This window comes from Epinephelus fuscoguttatus, linkage group LG10 (genome assembly GCF_011397635.1).
Source record: "Epinephelus fuscoguttatus linkage group LG10, E.fuscoguttatus.final_Chr_v1".
Lineage (NCBI taxonomy): Eukaryota > Metazoa > Chordata > Actinopteri > Perciformes > Serranidae > Epinephelus > Epinephelus fuscoguttatus.
Window position 1 is genome coordinate 25,179,090 of NC_064761.1, and position 17,341 is coordinate 25,196,430.

Consider the following 17,341-nt stretch of genomic DNA (forward strand, 5'->3'; position numbering starts at 1 on the left):
AGGCAAAGTGTGATTTGTGATATTGGGCTTTATAAATGAAATTGAATTTAATTGGAAATTGAATATGTAGGCCTATGATGTGCGTCTGTATATGTTTAAACTGTATTTGTTGTTTTTGTACACAGTGTTCTCTTGAAAAAGACACTCCAATTTTAACGAGACTACCTGTTTAAATCATAGACTGTATAAAAATAAATGATATAGATTAAAGTTTAATTTAAATAAATTAAAGTTTAAATAAAGGATTAAATAACTCCAAAATGATGTATTTGTTAAAGGTGGAGCACTGTCATGGCTATATTATTACAGTAAAGTGATTCCTCCAACACATTCTTGATCATAAGTGTATCCTTGTCTTTCCAATAGATCTTATCTCTTCAGCTACACAAAAACACTCATACCCACACACACATTCACACACAACTCCCTTCCCTGACCACCATGCCCCCACCAACCCTTTTTCCTTCTTTCTTTTTTTGTATTATTAGTCAGCCTTTTTTCTAATTTGTACTTCTGTTCTTAATACACTTAATATTTCAAGCTGAAGTGTTTTTACATTTCTTAACTTTTCTTCTATTTTGTTTAATTAACCTAAAGCATACAGCTAAAAGAAAGCTAAAATAGAAAAAAAAACTGTAGGCAAAATTATTCATATCTGAATAGGTTGCTGAAACTGAAAAGAGTTATTCCAGACCTATAGAAATAAATCCACAGCAACAAGACTGCAGAAAACAGCAGATTAAATTGTGTATTTAGTTTAAATGTGCAAGTTAACGTTTTCTTAGCATCAAGTTATCATTAGATTACAGGTTGCCCAAAATTCATATTCTATATTATTTGACTTGTTGACAAATAGCTTTATACTTGGACTTTTTTTAGTTGACACAGTTGACAACTATGCTTGGACTCCATAGCTTAAGAGGGCATTTTCAAGAAATAGACATAGCCACAGTAACATTTAGAAAATAAACAAAGTCATCCGTTCCAGTAAATCCATGGCAAAAACACAACCATTTCACAGTTGCAATGTGGTCCAGCACACACACCTTCTAAAATGTCATGACATCGGTGGACGTCCTGACCACAACAGTGAGTAAACATCCATAGTCAGGGTGCTCTCTTGTTTGAACTTTGAAACTGCAACAATGTGATGAGATGCTGCACACATTCACAGTTTTCACAAAATTAATAAATAGAAATGCTATGAATATAAAAAGACAAAAATGATCCAAACAAACACCCACAGTAGATTTAATGAGTATGGAGCATGAATTGTTGCCTAATTACTTTTTTATTTTTCATATGTAAAATAACAACTACATATTTGCAAACACTAGGAGCTTTAATAAAGTTTTGTAGGAAAACAGGATTTCATTCTAACATATTACTGTGAAATGAATCGTGTGACTTAGCAAACATTGACATAAAACATGATGATTGACTTTTAACTTGGCATATCTGAGGAGAAAAAGTTTAGGTGACCCTAACTTTTGATCTGCTGATATACAAACAAGTTTGTTGGAATCCAAAAGGTTAAATAAGTTATCTGTCTAATAGGGTGTATTGAGCAAACATGTCGGGGTTCGTATCATGCCGTCATGACATCCTTGTTTGACGTTGTCAGCAAAAATCTCCCTTTAAAACGCAACCTCTGACTACAGATGTTCACAACCTCATCAGCCATGAGAGCGGTTGTGCTTGCCCTGACTCTGGCCTTCGTGGGTGAGTGTGATCTTCAGTACAGGGGTTCTTTTAAAAAATGTAGCTATTATAAGACACTACCAATTATTGTACATTTTGCTCTTTGGATGTCTTAAAATAATGCTTTTGAAATGATTATTTCTGACAAAGAACTTGAATGTAGTTTATCAGAGCACACTAGCTAACACCTCATACAGCTGAGCAGAAGACTCAAACATGTATCAGAATATGTGACCTGAGAGAGATTTCTAAAATATAGTATTAAGTTAAATGTAATGTAATCAGTCTGGAGCCGCAAAATATATTTGAGACTTATAATGACGACACCACAGCCTATTAAGTCTAAATCAACCTATCAAAAAATTATTAAGTCTAAATGAGCATTCATTTATATGTTTTACCACAAGGTGGCAACTCTGCAGTGGGCCATTAATGATTTCTTGGTACTTTTAATTTGCAGCATAGACAGTGAAAGCAAACAAATCTGTCAACACACTAAAAAATTGTTAATTTCCTGTGAGATGTTTCCTGATTTGGATTTTGAATCCATAACTGAACTAGCAAGAGAGACTCAAGACAAGACACCACTACTGAGGTTCTGCAGAATGTTGAGGAAAAGCTGCCAGACCGTAGGCATATGACACACGTTAGTTTGATGAAGTGTTAAAACATTTTTTTTTTTTTTTTTTTTTCAATCTGTGTATAGGTTACACATTTTTACAACTGGAAAACGTAAAAAACACTTGAGGCCTACAATAATGATTAAGAAAATTAATTATTATTATTCATATAAAATTAATATTCATATATTTTTTAGAGAGTGGCTAAAGAGCCACATGTGGCTGGTTTAGGCTTTTGGATGAACTTATTGCAGTTTTTTCCGATTTAATAAATGCTCAACTGTTTCAAACTAGTTTTAATAGTTTCACCATTTACTTACTGGATTATTAATTTCTTTTTAATGTCATTTCAGCCTGTCAACCTCATAACTTTGGTAAGTTCAGTATTTTATTCTAATTTTTAAAAGCTACATTTCTTTCAAAAATAATGGACGCACGATGAATTGTCCCATTTACCTCACCTAAGGTTACATGACTGTGTTAAATGCACAGTGGTTAAATTCAGTCTATATCTATGGTTATAGTAATAATTTATGGTTGACATGAGGTCATATATAACTCATAGTTTGGGGGTGTAAGGTAAAATATATCTCACTGAGTGAAATTGTTTTTACAGCTCCTGATTTTGCTGCCGGTAAAACCTATGTGTACAAATATGACACTTTGCTCCTGGGTGGTCTGCCAGAGAAAGGTCTGGCTAGAGCCGGAATCAAAATCAGCAGCAAGGTTCTCATCAGCGCCACAGCCGAAAATACATTAATGCTGAAGGTAAAGTTAAAGAACATGTGCAGGCAACAGGCTTCTCACTTTTAATAAACAAATGGCCCTGTAATAAATCTTATTCTTACACTCTAGCTCGTGGAACCTGAGCTCTTCGAGTACAGCGGCGTCTACCCCAAAGATCCTTTAGTCCCAGCAACCAAACTCACTACAGCCCTGGCAGCTCAGCTCCTGACTCCCATCAAGTTTGAGTATGCCAATGGTGTTGTTGGAAAAATGTTTGCGCCTGAGGGGATCTCAACAATGGTGCTGAACGTCTACAGAGGTATTCTGAATGTGCTTCAGCTCAACATCAAGAAGACACAGAACGTCTATGAGATGCAGGAGGTTTGTCAAAGATCCTTCAGCACAGATTAGAAATCCATTAGGGGAAGTTGAATTTCCCTAGTGAACTTGTGCTTTTCTCCGTAGGCTGGAGCTCAGGGTGTGTGCAAGACTCTCTATGCCATCAGTGAAGACGAAAAGGCTGAACGCATCCTTTTGACAAAGACCAGGGACCTGAACCACTGTCAGGAGAAGGTCATAAAGGATATGGGGTTGGCATACACTGAGAAATGTGCAAAGTGCCAGCAGGTAGACTTAAACCCATTTTGTGTCATGCATATATCTATGAAGGGAGAAAATGTTGCATCACTAAGCAACCATGTGGCTCACAGGATTCAAAGAACCTGAGAGGAGCTACATCATACAACTACGTCTTGAAGCCAGTTGGTCATGGCATCCTGATCCTGGAGGCCACAGTCAATGAATTGATCCAGTTTTCACCTTTCGCTGAGATGAATGGAGCTGCTCAGATGGAGACAAAGTATGTCAATAAATGTTGAGAATGTAATAAAGATAGTGCTTGCATTTAATGGAGCTGCAGATTAACCCTTTCTGCATTTCTTTAAAGGCAAACCTTGGTCTTCCTTGAGATTCAGAGGGCCCCTATTGTACCCATCCAGGCTGAGTATCTTCATCGTGGGTCTCTCAAGTATGAGTTTTCCACTGAGCTTCTGCAGACACCCATTCAGCTCATCAAGATCACCAATGTCCAAACCCAGGTATTGTCTCAGACTGCTTTAAATAATCAGTGATGTCAGAAAATATGTGAATCTCTTCCTTCTTAAATTAATTCCACTTCAATTCTGTGTTCTCAGATTATGGAGGTTCTGAATCATCTGGTTACCCATAATGTGGAGAAAGTCCATGAAGATGCCCCTCTAAAGTTTTTGGAACTCATTCAACTCCTCCGTGTAGCCAAGTTTGAAGACCTGGAGGTTATCTGGAGCCAGTTCAAAACCAGACCTGCCTACAGGTAGCTTCAAGCAATTGAACATTTTTTATAAGATGTAAGAAAATATTTGTATACTGATTCACTCACTCCATTTTCATCTTCCAGACAGTGGATCTTGGATGCCATCCCCGCCATTGGAACTCCTGCTGCTCTGAAATTCATCAAGGAGAAATACCTGGCTGATGAGCTGACTATTGCCGAAGCTGCTCAGGCTTTGATTGCATCTGTTCACATGGTGACAGCAAACACTGAGGCCATCAAGCTGATTGCTGTGAGTAAACCTCAAAGCAAGTTAATTTGTCGGTAATAAGAATGGAGATGGGAAACATTTCTGATTGTTGCTCTCTTATAGGACCTGGCAGCCAAAAACAAGATAGTGGAAAACCCAGTTCTGCGTGAAATCGTTCTCCTTGGCTATGGTACCATGATTTCAAAATACTGTGCTGAGATGCCTGTCTGCCCTGTTGAACTTATAAGGGTGACATAACCTTGTTCTTTTCATATTACCTCAAAATACTCTGCCCATTTCTGGATGAGAAAAGGAGATTTTAATTCCTAATTTTCCCAACAGCCCATCCAGGACATGCTTGCAGAGGCCATTGCTAAAGATGAGACTCAGAACATCATCCTGTTCCTGAAGGTTTTGGGAAACGCTGGCCATCCAGCTAGCCTTAAGCCCATCACAAAGATCTTGCCCATACATGGCACAGCTGCTGCGTCTCTGCCCATGAGAGTCCATGCTGATGCCATCATGGCTTTGAGGAACATTGCAAAGAAGGAGCCCAGAATGGTGAATTCTCAACACCAAAGAGTATTTTAAACTATTTTAGTTTTTGCAACTAACCTTAAACTGACTTTGGGTTCTCTTATAAATTAGATCCAGGATTTGGCTCTTCAGCTCTACATGGACAAGGCCCTTCACCCAGAGCTTCGTATGCTTGCATGCATTGTGCTGTTTGAGACAAGGCCTCCAATGGGTTTGGTGACAACTATTGCCAACATTATGAAAACAGAGCAGAATCTTCAGGTTGCAAGCTTCACTTACTCTCACATGAAGTCCCTGACCAAGAGCACCACCACTATCCATGCCTCAGTGTAAGAGCATTCTCTGATCCTCATTCATCATCATGTCCATATCTACAAACTGATGTCTGCTCACTCAGCTGCTTTCTGTTTTCAATGAAGTGCTGCAGCTTGCAAAGTTGCGATCAAAATCTTGAGCCCAAGGCTGGACAGACTGAGCTTACGTTTCAGCAAAGCCATCCACGCTGACTTCTATAACAGTAAGACCAGTGTCACATCTGATTTGCCATACCTCAGGGTTTTTTTTCTTTTTTTCAACCAACTGCATCTCACAAAACTCTTTCAGATCCCTTGATGCTTGGGGCTGCTGCTAGCGCTTTCTACATCAATGATGCTGCCACCATTCTGCCGAGATCTATTGTGGCTAAGACCAATGCCTATCTTGCTGGAGCTGCTGCTGATATCCTGGAGGTAAAAAGGATAAAAAAAACACCCACCTCTATGGTATATTATCAGATCAAATTACCTACTTTAACATTAACCTTTTTTTCCTAGGTTGGAGTGAGAACTGAGGGAATCCAGGAGGTTCTTCTGAAAAACCCTGCACTCATTGACAATGTTGACAGGATCACCAAGATGAAGCGTGTCATTAAGGCTGTAAGTATGAAACACCAGGAAGTTACAAATACAAGGATAGAAGAGCATACAAAGGCACATGATAAACACAGAAGGTTAGTAAGTCGGATTGTGTGTTTTCTTTTTCCACAGCTGTCTCAGTGGAAGGCTCTGCCAACCAGCACACCTCTAGCCTCCATCTACATCAAATTCTTTGGACAAGAAATTGCCTTTGCCAACATTGACAAAGTCTTGATTGACCAGGCCATTGCGGTATGATTTAAATAACTATCTGTCAACCTCAAGACCAATTTCAAAACAAACTGTTTTGGTGAGACACACTGGTTATGATAAATTCTTCCCTACAGCTCGCCACTGGACCCTCCGCTCAGACATTTGGCATGAATGCCATCAAGACTCTGTTGGCCGGTGCTTCCTTCCACTTTGCTAAGCCCCTGCTGGCCACCGAAGTAAGGCGCATCCTGCCAACTGCCGCTGGTCTTCCAATGGAGCTCAGTCTGTACACTGCTGCTGTGGCTGCCGCAACTGTTCAAGGTGAGAAGAAGCTGGAAAGCATCCAAAGTTTAGCTCACCACAAGTCCCATCTATCCAGCGTATCTAGTTTACCTTCTGCTAATCAGAAAAGGTACTGACTCACTCTTTAAGTACTTGAAAACAGCAATTTGTAATTCCTGATACAGCCATGAGAAGTCTTGACTTGCTTATCACTGTCACATTGCTTTTCAATAGACACAGTATAATTTTGTAGTGGAAACAAGAGTGTTAAAAGTATCATGCATATTAGTGACACATGGGTTTGTTTTCTTAGTCAAAGCCGTCACAACACCAACTCTGCCAGAAAACTTCCATCTTTCTCACCTGCTGAAGACAGACATGCAGCTTGAGACTGAGATCAAACCAAGGTAGGCACAACATATGACACTAAAATAAAAAATGAGATCAAAATACATCATATCATAAAGCGTGACATCCAAATATCCTCTCGTTCCAGTGTTGCTGTGAACACATTTGCTGTGATGGGGGTAAACACCGCCATACTCCAGGCTGCCATGCTATCAAGAGCTAAACTCAACTCTATTTTGCCCGCCAAAATCGCTGCAAGACTTGACATCAACGAGGGCCACTTTAAGATTGAAGCTCTGCCTGTTTCTGTGCCTGAACACATCGCAGCTGTGCAGTAAGCCTGATATTTTTTTAACTCAAAGTGTACCCCTTCTACTCTTAGGAGTCTATCTGATTAAGCTCCTGTTCTTTCAACAGTGTTGAGACTGTTGCTTTGGCAAGAAATATTGAAGATCTTGCTGCTGCAAAAGTCACTCCCATCATCACCTCCAAAGTCTTGGAGCGCATCTCACGGGAAGTTCTCACATCTAAGATCATTTCATCTTCTGCGTCTAGTATGGTAAGCCCTTAACAATTTCCTTTATGACAGCATAATGGTATATACATTTACAAAATAATTAACATGTCTCTCTTTTCATAGTCAAAATCATCAGAGATCCTTGACCAGGACATTGCAGCTCCCAAGGCAGTTCAGTTCGACAAGAAGTACTGTGTTAAAGCTCTTGCTGTTGGACTGAATGGCTGTTTGAAGGTTGCCACTGAAAACGCTGCCTCTATCCAGGACATTGCCCTTTACAAACTGGCTGGAAAGCACTCTATTACTCTTTCCTTGAAACCAAGTAAGTATTATGAACATGCTGCTTGCTCAATTTGTCATGGCACAAAGCTCATTATTAACAACATAATCTAATTATACTTTCAGTTGAAGGTGAGGCTGTTGAAAGACTGGAGATTGAGATTCAAGTTGGACCAAAGGCTGCACAGAAGCTCATTAAAAAGATCAATCTGAGTGAAGAAATCATTGATGACAGACCTGTCTTGATGAAGCTCAAGAAAATCCTGGTTCCTGGTCAGAAGAATGTCACCTCATCTTCCTCATCTAGCTCCAGCAGCTCTCTTGCAAGCCTTAGCTCCAGCTCCTCTTCCAGTTCATCATCTCGTGTCAGCAAGAGCAGCAGCAAGCGCAGCAAGAGCAGCAGCAGCAGTAGCAGAAGCAGAAGCAGCAGACTCAGCTCCTCTAGATCTTTGACCAAGTCCAGCTCTGCATCTAGCATTGCATCCCTCTTCAGCGCTAGCTCCAGTTCCTCTAGGTCCAGTGCTCGTCAATCAAAGGTAAACTCCTCAAGATTGTTTGCATGGAAGAATATGAATGTGCCTACACATCATAGTGAGCATGAAATCTGACAAAAATATTTCCTCTTAACAGCGGGTGATGTATCCCAACAAGTTCCAGAGGGACCACAAGAAGCAGGTACATTTACATGGTGCTAAAACTACGACAATGTATCGTACAGTTTGCACATTAACTTGTGTCGAAGCTTTTTCTTGGTGGTCTTTAACTTCCATTCAATATTGCTATAGGCTCTCACCTCTCAAGCCATTGCAATTTCCAAGAGTAGAAGCAGTGCATCAAGCTTTGAGGCCATCTACAAACAGGTGAATCTTGGTCATCTTAAATAAAATAAAAAAATCCTTCTTTAAATATTTTCATTGATGGGTTCGTTGGCATACTCTTGTCACTCGACCATGTCTATTCCCACAGAAAAAATTCCTTGGTAATGAAGTCGCTCCTACCTTTGCCATCATCGTCCGTGCTATCAAAGCTGATAAGGTGTTGGGATATAAACTGGCAGTATACCTGGACAAACTTGCTTCTAGACTTCAGGTTATTCTGGCTTCGTTGGCTACCAATGACAATTGGAAGCTCTGTGCTGATGGAGTTCTGCTTAGCAAGCACAAAGTCACGGTAAAACACTGTCTTGTTTATATCATAGATCTTAGAACATAATATACAAAGTCTACTTTCAAAATGAACTGCCTTATTGTAACATATGCTGTCTCTCAACAGGCTAAAATCGCCTGGGGAGCAGAATGCAAGCAGTATGACACCATGATCACAGCAGAGACTGGCCTTCTTGGCCCAAGCCCCGCAGCTCGCCTCAGAGTGGCCTGGAAGGAACTGCCTTCTGCAATTAAACGCTATGCAAAGAAGTATGAAACTTCAAAAGCACTGTCTTTAGAGTAATCATGCAGTATAGACTACCAGTATGTACAATGTCTGATATTTGGAAATTCTTTCACAGGGTGTATGACTCCATTCCTGCTAACATGATGCCTGGCTTGATTAAAGAAAAGGATGAAAACAGCAACAATCAGCTCTCACTTACTGTGGTTGCAACATCTGACAAGACCCTTGACTTCATTTGGAAAACACCAACAGTATGAATCATTTAGTAGCTCACCCACAATATGAAGTCATGTTGTTGTTGTTTTTCTTCTAATGTGAATTATTCTGTCCACAGCGTACAGTCTATAAGATGGCTTTGCATCTTCCCATCCCTCTGCCACTGGAGGAAATCAAAGGTCTCACCCCCTTCGATGACGTTGCTGATAAGGCCCACTACTTGCTTGCCAAGACTGCCGCAGGTAATGAATGAGGTTATTGATTAATTCATGTCATCGTTATTGAGAAATTCACTAGCAGTCACTGTGCATGGGATTAATGCTATTTTTTTGTTCTTCACAGCTGAATGTAGCTTTGTCAAAGACACACTGACCACATTCAACAACAAGAAATACAAGAACCAAATGCCACTGTCTTGCTACCAAATTCTGGCGCAGGATTGCACCGATGAGCTGAAATTCATGGTTCTGCTGAAGAAGGATCACATTGAACAGAACCACATCAATGTGAAAATTGCTGACATGTGAGTGTCCATTTAAAAACAACAACAGAGAAACACTTTTTTTCCATCTACAAGCTGACAGAACAAAACAACATTTTAATTTATGCACTTCTAGTGATATTGACCTGTACCCCAAGAACACTGACGTGATTGTGAAGGTCAATGGAATGGCAATACCCATCAACAACCTGCCATACCAGCATCCAACAGGTTTCTATACACATCAATCTCATCATCAAATCTTGTACTGTTGTAGCAACATGCAGTTTGATACTGCAAACTACCCATCATCATACCAAAGATGTTATATTATTTTTGTGTAATATAATTTGTATTTGAATTGGATTTATGAAAATATTTATTAAAATGTTTTCCTTACAGCTAAGATCCAGATCAGGCCAAAAGGTGAAGGCATTTCTGTGTACGCTCCTAGCCATGGTCTTCATGAAGTCTACTTTGACAAGAACTCATGGATGGTAAATGCAACACTAACTATGGACAATTTAAGAATACATATAAAATTGAAATAACTTCTTTTCATGTAAATATAAAGTTGTTGTTTTTTGCCTAAATTACGTGCAATGCCAGACTTAAAATTTGGACCTCTGTGAAGAACAACTTTTGGCACTTGATACATGTGACAGACACTGTATATTTGATAACCTGTAATGTCTCATATAATCTTGCCATGCAGGTTAAAGTTGTGGACTGGATGAAGGGACAGACCTGTGGACTCTGTGGAAAGGCTGATGGGGAAGTCAGACAGGAGTACCGCACACCCAGTGGACACGTGACCAAGAGCGCAGTCAGCTTTGCTCATTCCTGGGTTCTGCCAGCAGAGACCTGCAGGGACACCAGTGGTGAGACACAAAGTTCATTGGGGAATTCATTTGACAGCAACATCCATTGCCACTGTGGTGTGAAACAATTGTGATATCACTGCATATGGTTAAAGCAAAGGTACCATGAATCCATTGGAATCTCACTTAGCAAAACCTTTCTCTTACAGAGTGCCGTATGAAACTTGAATCCGTGAAGCTGGAGAGGCAGGTTAACATCCATGGCCAGGAATCCAAATGCTTCTCTGTTGAGCCCGTGCTGCGCTGCCTGCCCGGCTGCTTCCCTGTGAAGACCACTACTGTCACTGTTGGCTTCCACTGCATGCCTGCTGGTGAGTCTGCAAATAAATCACAGCTGGTTCAAGTGACAGGAATAAAATGTGGGAAGAAATTACACAGTTCCTGACTGCTCTGCTCTATTCACTTGTGTAGATACTGCTCTCCCCGAGAGTCTGAGCAATATCCATGACAGCAGCGTGGACCTGAGGGAAACAGCAGAAGCCCACCTAGCCTGCAGCTGCACAGCTCAGTGTGCTTAAGAACACTTTCTTCTGTCAGTCCCTCACATTGTATGTGTGTGTGCACAAATCAAATGTAACTTTAAATAAACTGCATCTCAAGCCAACTTTTCTGTTACTGAATTATCTAAATTATGGCCACATCATAGAACTACAGTGATGCATTTCTTAAAGGAAGAGTGTGCAACATCATGATAAACATTCCTCAATCCAGGTACTGCAAAGTGGTGTGCTAAAAATTCTGTGAGCCTACTTATACACCGTTAAATTCTGATCAGTCAGTGTGATAGCAGCTGTAACTGACTTGATATAAGTAGAACTAGTGCAGATATTGGTGATGTTGATGGTCATATCACATTATAATAATGTTGAGCTGTTGCTTGTGTGAACAACAGAAACTGTTGCCTTTTTATTTTAATGGAACGGTTTGGGAGCATGGATGGATCACTGAACAGGCCTACTGGGCACAGGCCCAAAGGCCCACAGTGTCAGGGGCCCCACAGGCCTTCATCTGCTAAATGTCACTTAAACTGACACATACCAACCAGGACGGGACTCAAAATTACCAGTAAGAGATTCAATGAAACTCCAAAGAAACACAAAATAACTGGCTAAATCACTACAAACAGACCTAAAACAACAAAAAAAGGACTCAAAGTAAATTCAGAGGCACAAAAACCAGATAAAAGATGGAGAACAACTACAAAGAGACACAAAACAATCACATATAAAGGGACAAAACCACCGTGAAGTCTGTGTCACTTCCTCCTTCGTAGGAGAGGTGGTGGGGCCTTTTCTGTGCCCAGGGAACCACTGTTTAATAATCCACTCAAATCTGGGAGGTTTATTACATTGTTAATGAATGTATGTTTGAAAGGCCATGATAGACATTCCTTTAAAAAGATCCAATCAATGGGTTGAGTATTTCTTACATTTCAATTGGCTTTTACATTTCCAAACATAAATTAAATTGGTAGCTGTGAAAAAGACGACTACTTTCTGTGGCCTCTGTAGTGTGAACATCCTTAATGGTGCACTTTATCACTCCTTTACATAACAAAATCAATATGAACTAAGTATGAGAGGTATTGATCAATAACAATGTGTGCTAATACTGCAAGACAGATGAGCTCCAAAACATGCAAGGGCAACGCTGTCTGACCACAAAAATAAATGACAAAGCACTAACAGTACTTACCTCTTAACAAGACAGTTCTGTTGAAGCATCATCACTGTGCTTCAAAATTCCTTTGTGCTTCTTCAGTGCTAGGCTAGTTTTCCAAATTGAAGTTAGTGCAATTACACAAAATCCTCAGTAACACTGAACAAAAACCTTTATGCTACTACAGGGTTCGGGTCAGCTTTCTAAGTAAGCATGCTATGCTAATGAGTTATCTTGCCAATAGGCTAGAATATTAGTGAGTTCGCCTATTAAGTAGGCATGCTATGCTAACAAGTAAACTTGCCAATAGACTAGAATATTAGCGAGTTATCTTGCTAAGTAAGTATGCTATGCTAATGAGTAAACTTGCCAATAAGCTAGAATATTAGTGAGTTCACGTACATTGGTATGCTATGCTAACAAGTAAGTTTGCCAATAAACTAGAATATTAGCGAGTTATCTTGCTAAGTAAGTATGCTATGCTAATGAGTAAACTTGCCATTATTGTTCACTAAGAAAGAGTAAAAGTAATAGCATTCCTGCAATTAACACATTGCCCTCCTTTTTTTCCATGTTGATCCTGGATAGACCGAGTTAGATTTATCCAAGACCATCACTACACTGATTCTGGATCATTTGTTTATGGCGACATCATGGTCCTGGATCAGCATCAGCAATTCTATTCAGAATCAACATGGCAATGATGGGCAAGTTCAACATATTATCCAGAGGTGATGATCCATGGTGATGATGGTCCTGGCTCTACATAAACAAGCTATCCAGGATATAGATGACAACAATTTTTCTGGATGAACAAATTGTCCAGGGTCAACATAGCAGAGATGGTCGTAGATCAACAGAAGCACTGCAATCTTGCCAAAAAAAAAAAAAAAAAAAAGTTTTTAATGACCAAGCTATTAAAAAGGAGGGAAAATGTATGTCACCGGTCTTTGCAACTGCAAAATATTATCCTTACTCTTAATCTTAATGAACAACATTAGCCTATTGACAAACTTAACTATTAGCATTGCCTAACTAGTGAGCAAGCTAACTCGCTTATATTCTCATCTACTGATAAGTTTACTCATTAGCATAGCCAACCTAGTTAGCAAGCTAACTTACTCACCCTGCAGTAGCTTACAAGGTTTTTGTTCAGTGTTGCTGAGGACTTTGTTTAATTGCACAAGGTCCAGGTATCATTTAATAGTTCGTAATTCATTTAAATAATTTAAAAACAACAACTTTCATTTTAAACGAAAAACGAGAAAACAGAGTCATTTTTCCAAACAAAGGAACCAATCCAAAGCAGTCCATTTTTGGTTTATGGCAATTCCTTTCTTCCTTTTTCCTTTTAAGATGAAAAACAAAATCACGAGGTCTATTTATTTTTTGTTGCCCACGAAAAAACATAAAATGCCCATTTTGGTTTTACCAATTCGTAGATTTGCCATTTCTCATTTGAAAGAGACACAGTGGACAGACAGGAAGCGAAAGTGAAGTGTACATAAGTTTTGGATTCTGTAAAAAAGTTGTACTAACTTCAGTTTTGAAAAACTAAATTAGCTCTGCTGAACAGCACAGTGATGATGTCAGAAGGCTGTGATTGATTATTTGCAATATTGGTCCAGGAATGTAATATGGGGTGTTATTCCAGGACCATGTCCGACATGGCAAAATCACGCTGTGCATGGGAAGGGACGGGTGAACCAGTTCTGTTGATCACTAACTCATTTCCAATAGAGGCCAGTAAAGGTCAAAGGACAAAAAACTTGTGTTTCAAACAAGTATAATGAATGTTTTGAGAATATAAGATTGTCTAGAATACATCGTGTCACATTCATGTGGTAAGAGTTGTTCTAATTTGCCAATATAAAGCCACTAAAATAAACAAAGTGTAGCCTCAGTGTCACTGCTCTATTTCACGTTATATTATTTATCTTATGTTTACAGCCTTTCTCCCTGTTGAACTGCAACATCCTACATTAACCTGCTACTGAAGTACCTGCTACAGTTACTAAATAACAATGTTGTCAACCACATTTCTTTATCAAACTATAGAAAAATACTTCATATTTTACCCAGTTTCTTATTACATTGAGTGAAAAAGCAGCATTAAATCTATATTCTAAATCAATGAGTCAGTTGACAAGTTCAACATGATAACAGAAGTTGAAAAAGCTGTGATATACATTTAGGCAAGTTCAGGTGCAACAGCGTCCATTGATGAGGGCTGAGCAACATCTCATTACTGGAGCATAGGATCTGTTGTGGCACACCTGCACTGCCAAAAAATACTAGCCTCAGACTAAGATCCTAGACATAAAAAATCATTGCCAAAACAAGATTTACACCATCACAAAAATTAATAAATACATTTATCACATAATCTAAAAAAAAAACAAAAAAAAAAACAGTGCGATAATAAAAAAATGAACTATTAGATTTTCTCTCAGTCACACAGAGCACAGAATACCAGCACCTAACCGGAACTCTTGTTTGACTTCCACTGTTATTCAATCAGTTTACAATCTATCTATGAATGTTTGGCATTCACATTTCAGGTCTATTTCTAAAATACCATAACTCATCCATATTAATTAACAAGAATGCTGATTAAATTATGAACATTTTTGGCTTTATATAGAGCTGGTCTTTTCTCTTGTGAGTGTGTGGCTGTTGTCGTCTTCACAGTTGTCCCACAGTTTGTCCTGAGCTGGAACATTTCCATTTGAAAAGACGCTCGACTCTTCGACATGTTCAGTCTTTCTCTTTGGTTTGGTTGATCTGGAACTAAAATATGACAAACAGTCAGGGAAACGAGACAGCAGCATTTATTTACAGGTACATTATGTCATTCCTTGTGCATATAAAGAGTCTGTACCTGTTTTCTGGGATAAGGCAAAGTGTGCGATACAGGTTGGCTGCTGATGGTGATGTGAGTGGGACACATCGGAGTGTGGGGGAGGATGTGTCAGACGGACATTTGATGAGCTTTTCTGGAGCTGATGCTTCAATCGTTTCTGTTTTAGCTGCAAATATAGGATGAAACTTTATTAATCCTTGTCATGAAAATGACTTAATGGTAGTTATACCTGAAAACAACAAACATAGAATACAAATTATAACATCACCCCATAATGTGACTCATAAAGGAAAATTGAATTAATGCCTTGCAGTTGTATGCCTCTACGAACCACTCAAGTTGCAGTTACAGTTTACATCCATGTCTGTCCAGACTCATGACAATGCTTCAAATATGGATGCTACTGCAAAGAAGCTACATATTTGGAAAAACGTGGATCCTTCACATGCATCTTCGACCCTGCAGCACAGAAGATCTATACAACCAGCACAGTTTCAAGGTGAACACCCAAGATTAGTGTCACCAATTCAATATCTCACCAAATATCTCCCCTTCTGTTTCTGAGTTACGACGTTGTGTAATGGCCCAAACAATGTTTTTGCAAATCACAGTGTAGTTAGCCTTTGACCTTTGGATTTAAAATGTCATCAGTTCATCATTTTGTCCTGTTAGACATTAGTGTGAAACTTTGCCATTATTGGCGTAAGAATTCTTGAGTTATGGCTAAGAAGGTGTTTGATGAGGTCACAGTGACCTTTGACGAAATCTAATCAGTTCATTGTTGAGTCCAAGTGGACGTTTGTGCCAAATCTGAGGATATTCCATCGTGGCCTGCGTGAGATATCATGTTCATGAGAATAAGACAGATGCAAGGTCACAGTGACCTTGGCCTTTAACCACCAAATTCTCATAAGTTCACCGTTGAGTCCAAGTAGACGCTTCTGCCAAATTTAAAGAAATTTCCTTGAAGTATTCTTGAGACACGTGTTCATGAGAATGGGACAGATGGACGGATAGATGGACAGGTATAAAGGAATGAAATTGGCATTGTTCAGTCTATTGTTGACCCATAAGTATCATTATCAATACCATGTAACATTCAGTTTATTTCCAATTATTATTAAACTATGCGACTCCGGGAAATTCTAATATCAACGCAAAGGTGAACTGTGCCTGTACAACGTAATTGGGTAGACACTCACATATTAAAAAGGCACTTTTAGACTTTGACATCTGGGGTTTCTTTGACTCAGGAAATGGACTCATGTTTAGAAACTGGTGTTTGAGCCACGTTGCCCGGTCATCCTCAAAGGCCTTTCTCTGCAAGTTAAACAAAGAACAAGACATTGCAAAAACAATCACGGAAGTGAACACACAGATATTCACAACTCATCTTGGTACACACCTGTTTTTGACAACAAGAAACATTTGCTGTGTGTCCTAAATTCTATTTCATACCATTTTTTGAAAGGTTTTATAATTCACCTCATGGCTGAGTCTTATAGCAGCTTCAGTGAAGTTTCTCCTCTCCCTCTCAAAGATCTTCCTCTGTTCCTCGAGGATCTTCCACTCCTCTCTGAAGCGCTCTTTCTCCTGCAGCATGAAGCAGTCGCTCAGCAGGGATGCTGTCTCCTCGTCACATGGAGAGCTCAGCTGCTGCTACAAGAAAAAGACGAAGCAAAGCTTTGTTTAACCAGAATTTAATAAAAGAAGTGTTAGAAGTCAACTAATATTCAAAACTACAAGTTTAAAGCATAAAACTTTCTAAGTGTTATTTTACATCCTATTCAAAATTGATTACTGATTATATGGCACTCTTTCCTCAGCAATGTGACTCTTGTCATTGGCCACTTGAACTTATGATGGAGCAACCCAGCTGCCGGAAAAATGTTTGCTTTGAACGTTCTGCAATCTACTATTACCTTACATTTGTGCATATATTTTGCAGCAAACAGGTTGAAACTGTGGTGAAGGTGTGGTTAGGTTTAGGTGCAAAAATCACTTGGTTATGACTGGGGAAGGATCGTGTTTTGGCTTAAAACACCCATGATTGGTGGCACAAAGCCGCTGGAAAAAGAGGCAATGTGTCAGTGAAAAACACCCAGTTTAGGTGCCACAAACACATCTGAAATAACCACACAAAAAAAAACATGTTTTTTGGTTTCAAACTGTGG

General features: G+C 39.3%; 2 protein-coding genes across 6 annotated transcripts in view; one reads left to right on the forward strand and one right to left on the reverse strand.

Annotated features, from left to right (window-relative positions):
• The window catches only part of LOC125895273 (afadin- and alpha-actinin-binding protein-like), a 35,384-nt gene that overhangs the window by 10,460 nt on the left and 7,583 nt on the right, over window positions 1-17,341 (reverse strand). For 2 of the 3 annotated variants that reach the window (XR_007450165.1, XR_007450164.1), the window contains exons 11-16: window positions 16,653-16,826; window positions 16,370-16,487; window positions 15,186-15,333; window positions 13,737-15,094; window positions 10,793-10,908; window positions 10,512-10,628 (exon numbers count right to left, since the gene is read on the reverse strand). Coding sequence is in view for 1 of the 3 variants with exons in the window: in XM_049586965.1 (XP_049442922.1) it covers window positions 14,941-15,094; window positions 15,186-15,333; window positions 16,370-16,487; window positions 16,653-16,826 (594 nt within the window). In the remaining 2 variants the exon portion in view is untranslated. Of the gene's footprint in view, window positions 1-10,511; window positions 10,629-10,792; window positions 10,909-13,675; window positions 15,095-15,185; window positions 15,334-16,369; window positions 16,488-16,652; window positions 16,827-17,341 lie in introns of those variants that run through there. The other variant, XM_049586965.1, reaches the window with a different exon arrangement.
• On the forward strand, window positions 1,544-11,566 carry LOC125895272 (vitellogenin-1-like). Of its 3 annotated transcripts, none has more exons than XM_049586963.1 (33): window positions 1,544-1,726; window positions 2,921-3,089; window positions 3,177-3,428; window positions 3,513-3,674; window positions 3,758-3,906; window positions 3,994-4,144; window positions 4,241-4,398; window positions 4,483-4,648; window positions 4,730-4,855; window positions 4,949-5,167; window positions 5,255-5,472; window positions 5,563-5,660; window positions 5,747-5,871; window positions 5,956-6,057; window positions 6,169-6,288; window positions 6,384-6,570; window positions 6,845-6,938; window positions 7,028-7,213; window positions 7,297-7,438; window positions 7,520-7,718; window positions 7,802-8,211; window positions 8,306-8,382; window positions 8,496-8,535; window positions 8,642-8,845; window positions 8,948-9,090; window positions 9,183-9,318; window positions 9,402-9,525; window positions 9,626-9,806; window positions 9,901-9,995; window positions 10,167-10,261; window positions 10,480-10,645; window positions 10,795-10,960; window positions 11,076-11,566. In XM_049586963.1, exons 1-33 carry the CDS (start codon window positions 1,662-1,664, stop codon window positions 11,161-11,163), a joined length of 5,013 nt encoding a protein of 1,670 aa, XP_049442920.1. In that variant the 5' UTR covers window positions 1,544-1,661; the 3' UTR covers window positions 11,164-11,566. The 3 variants fall into 3 exon arrangements, with proteins under 3 accessions (XP_049442920.1, XP_049442918.1, XP_049442919.1); XM_049586961.1 differs by having other exon boundaries at window positions 8,306-8,350; window positions 8,461-8,535; window positions 8,948-9,120; window positions 10,795-10,956; window positions 11,057-11,566; XM_049586962.1 differs by having other exon boundaries at window positions 8,306-8,350; window positions 8,461-8,535.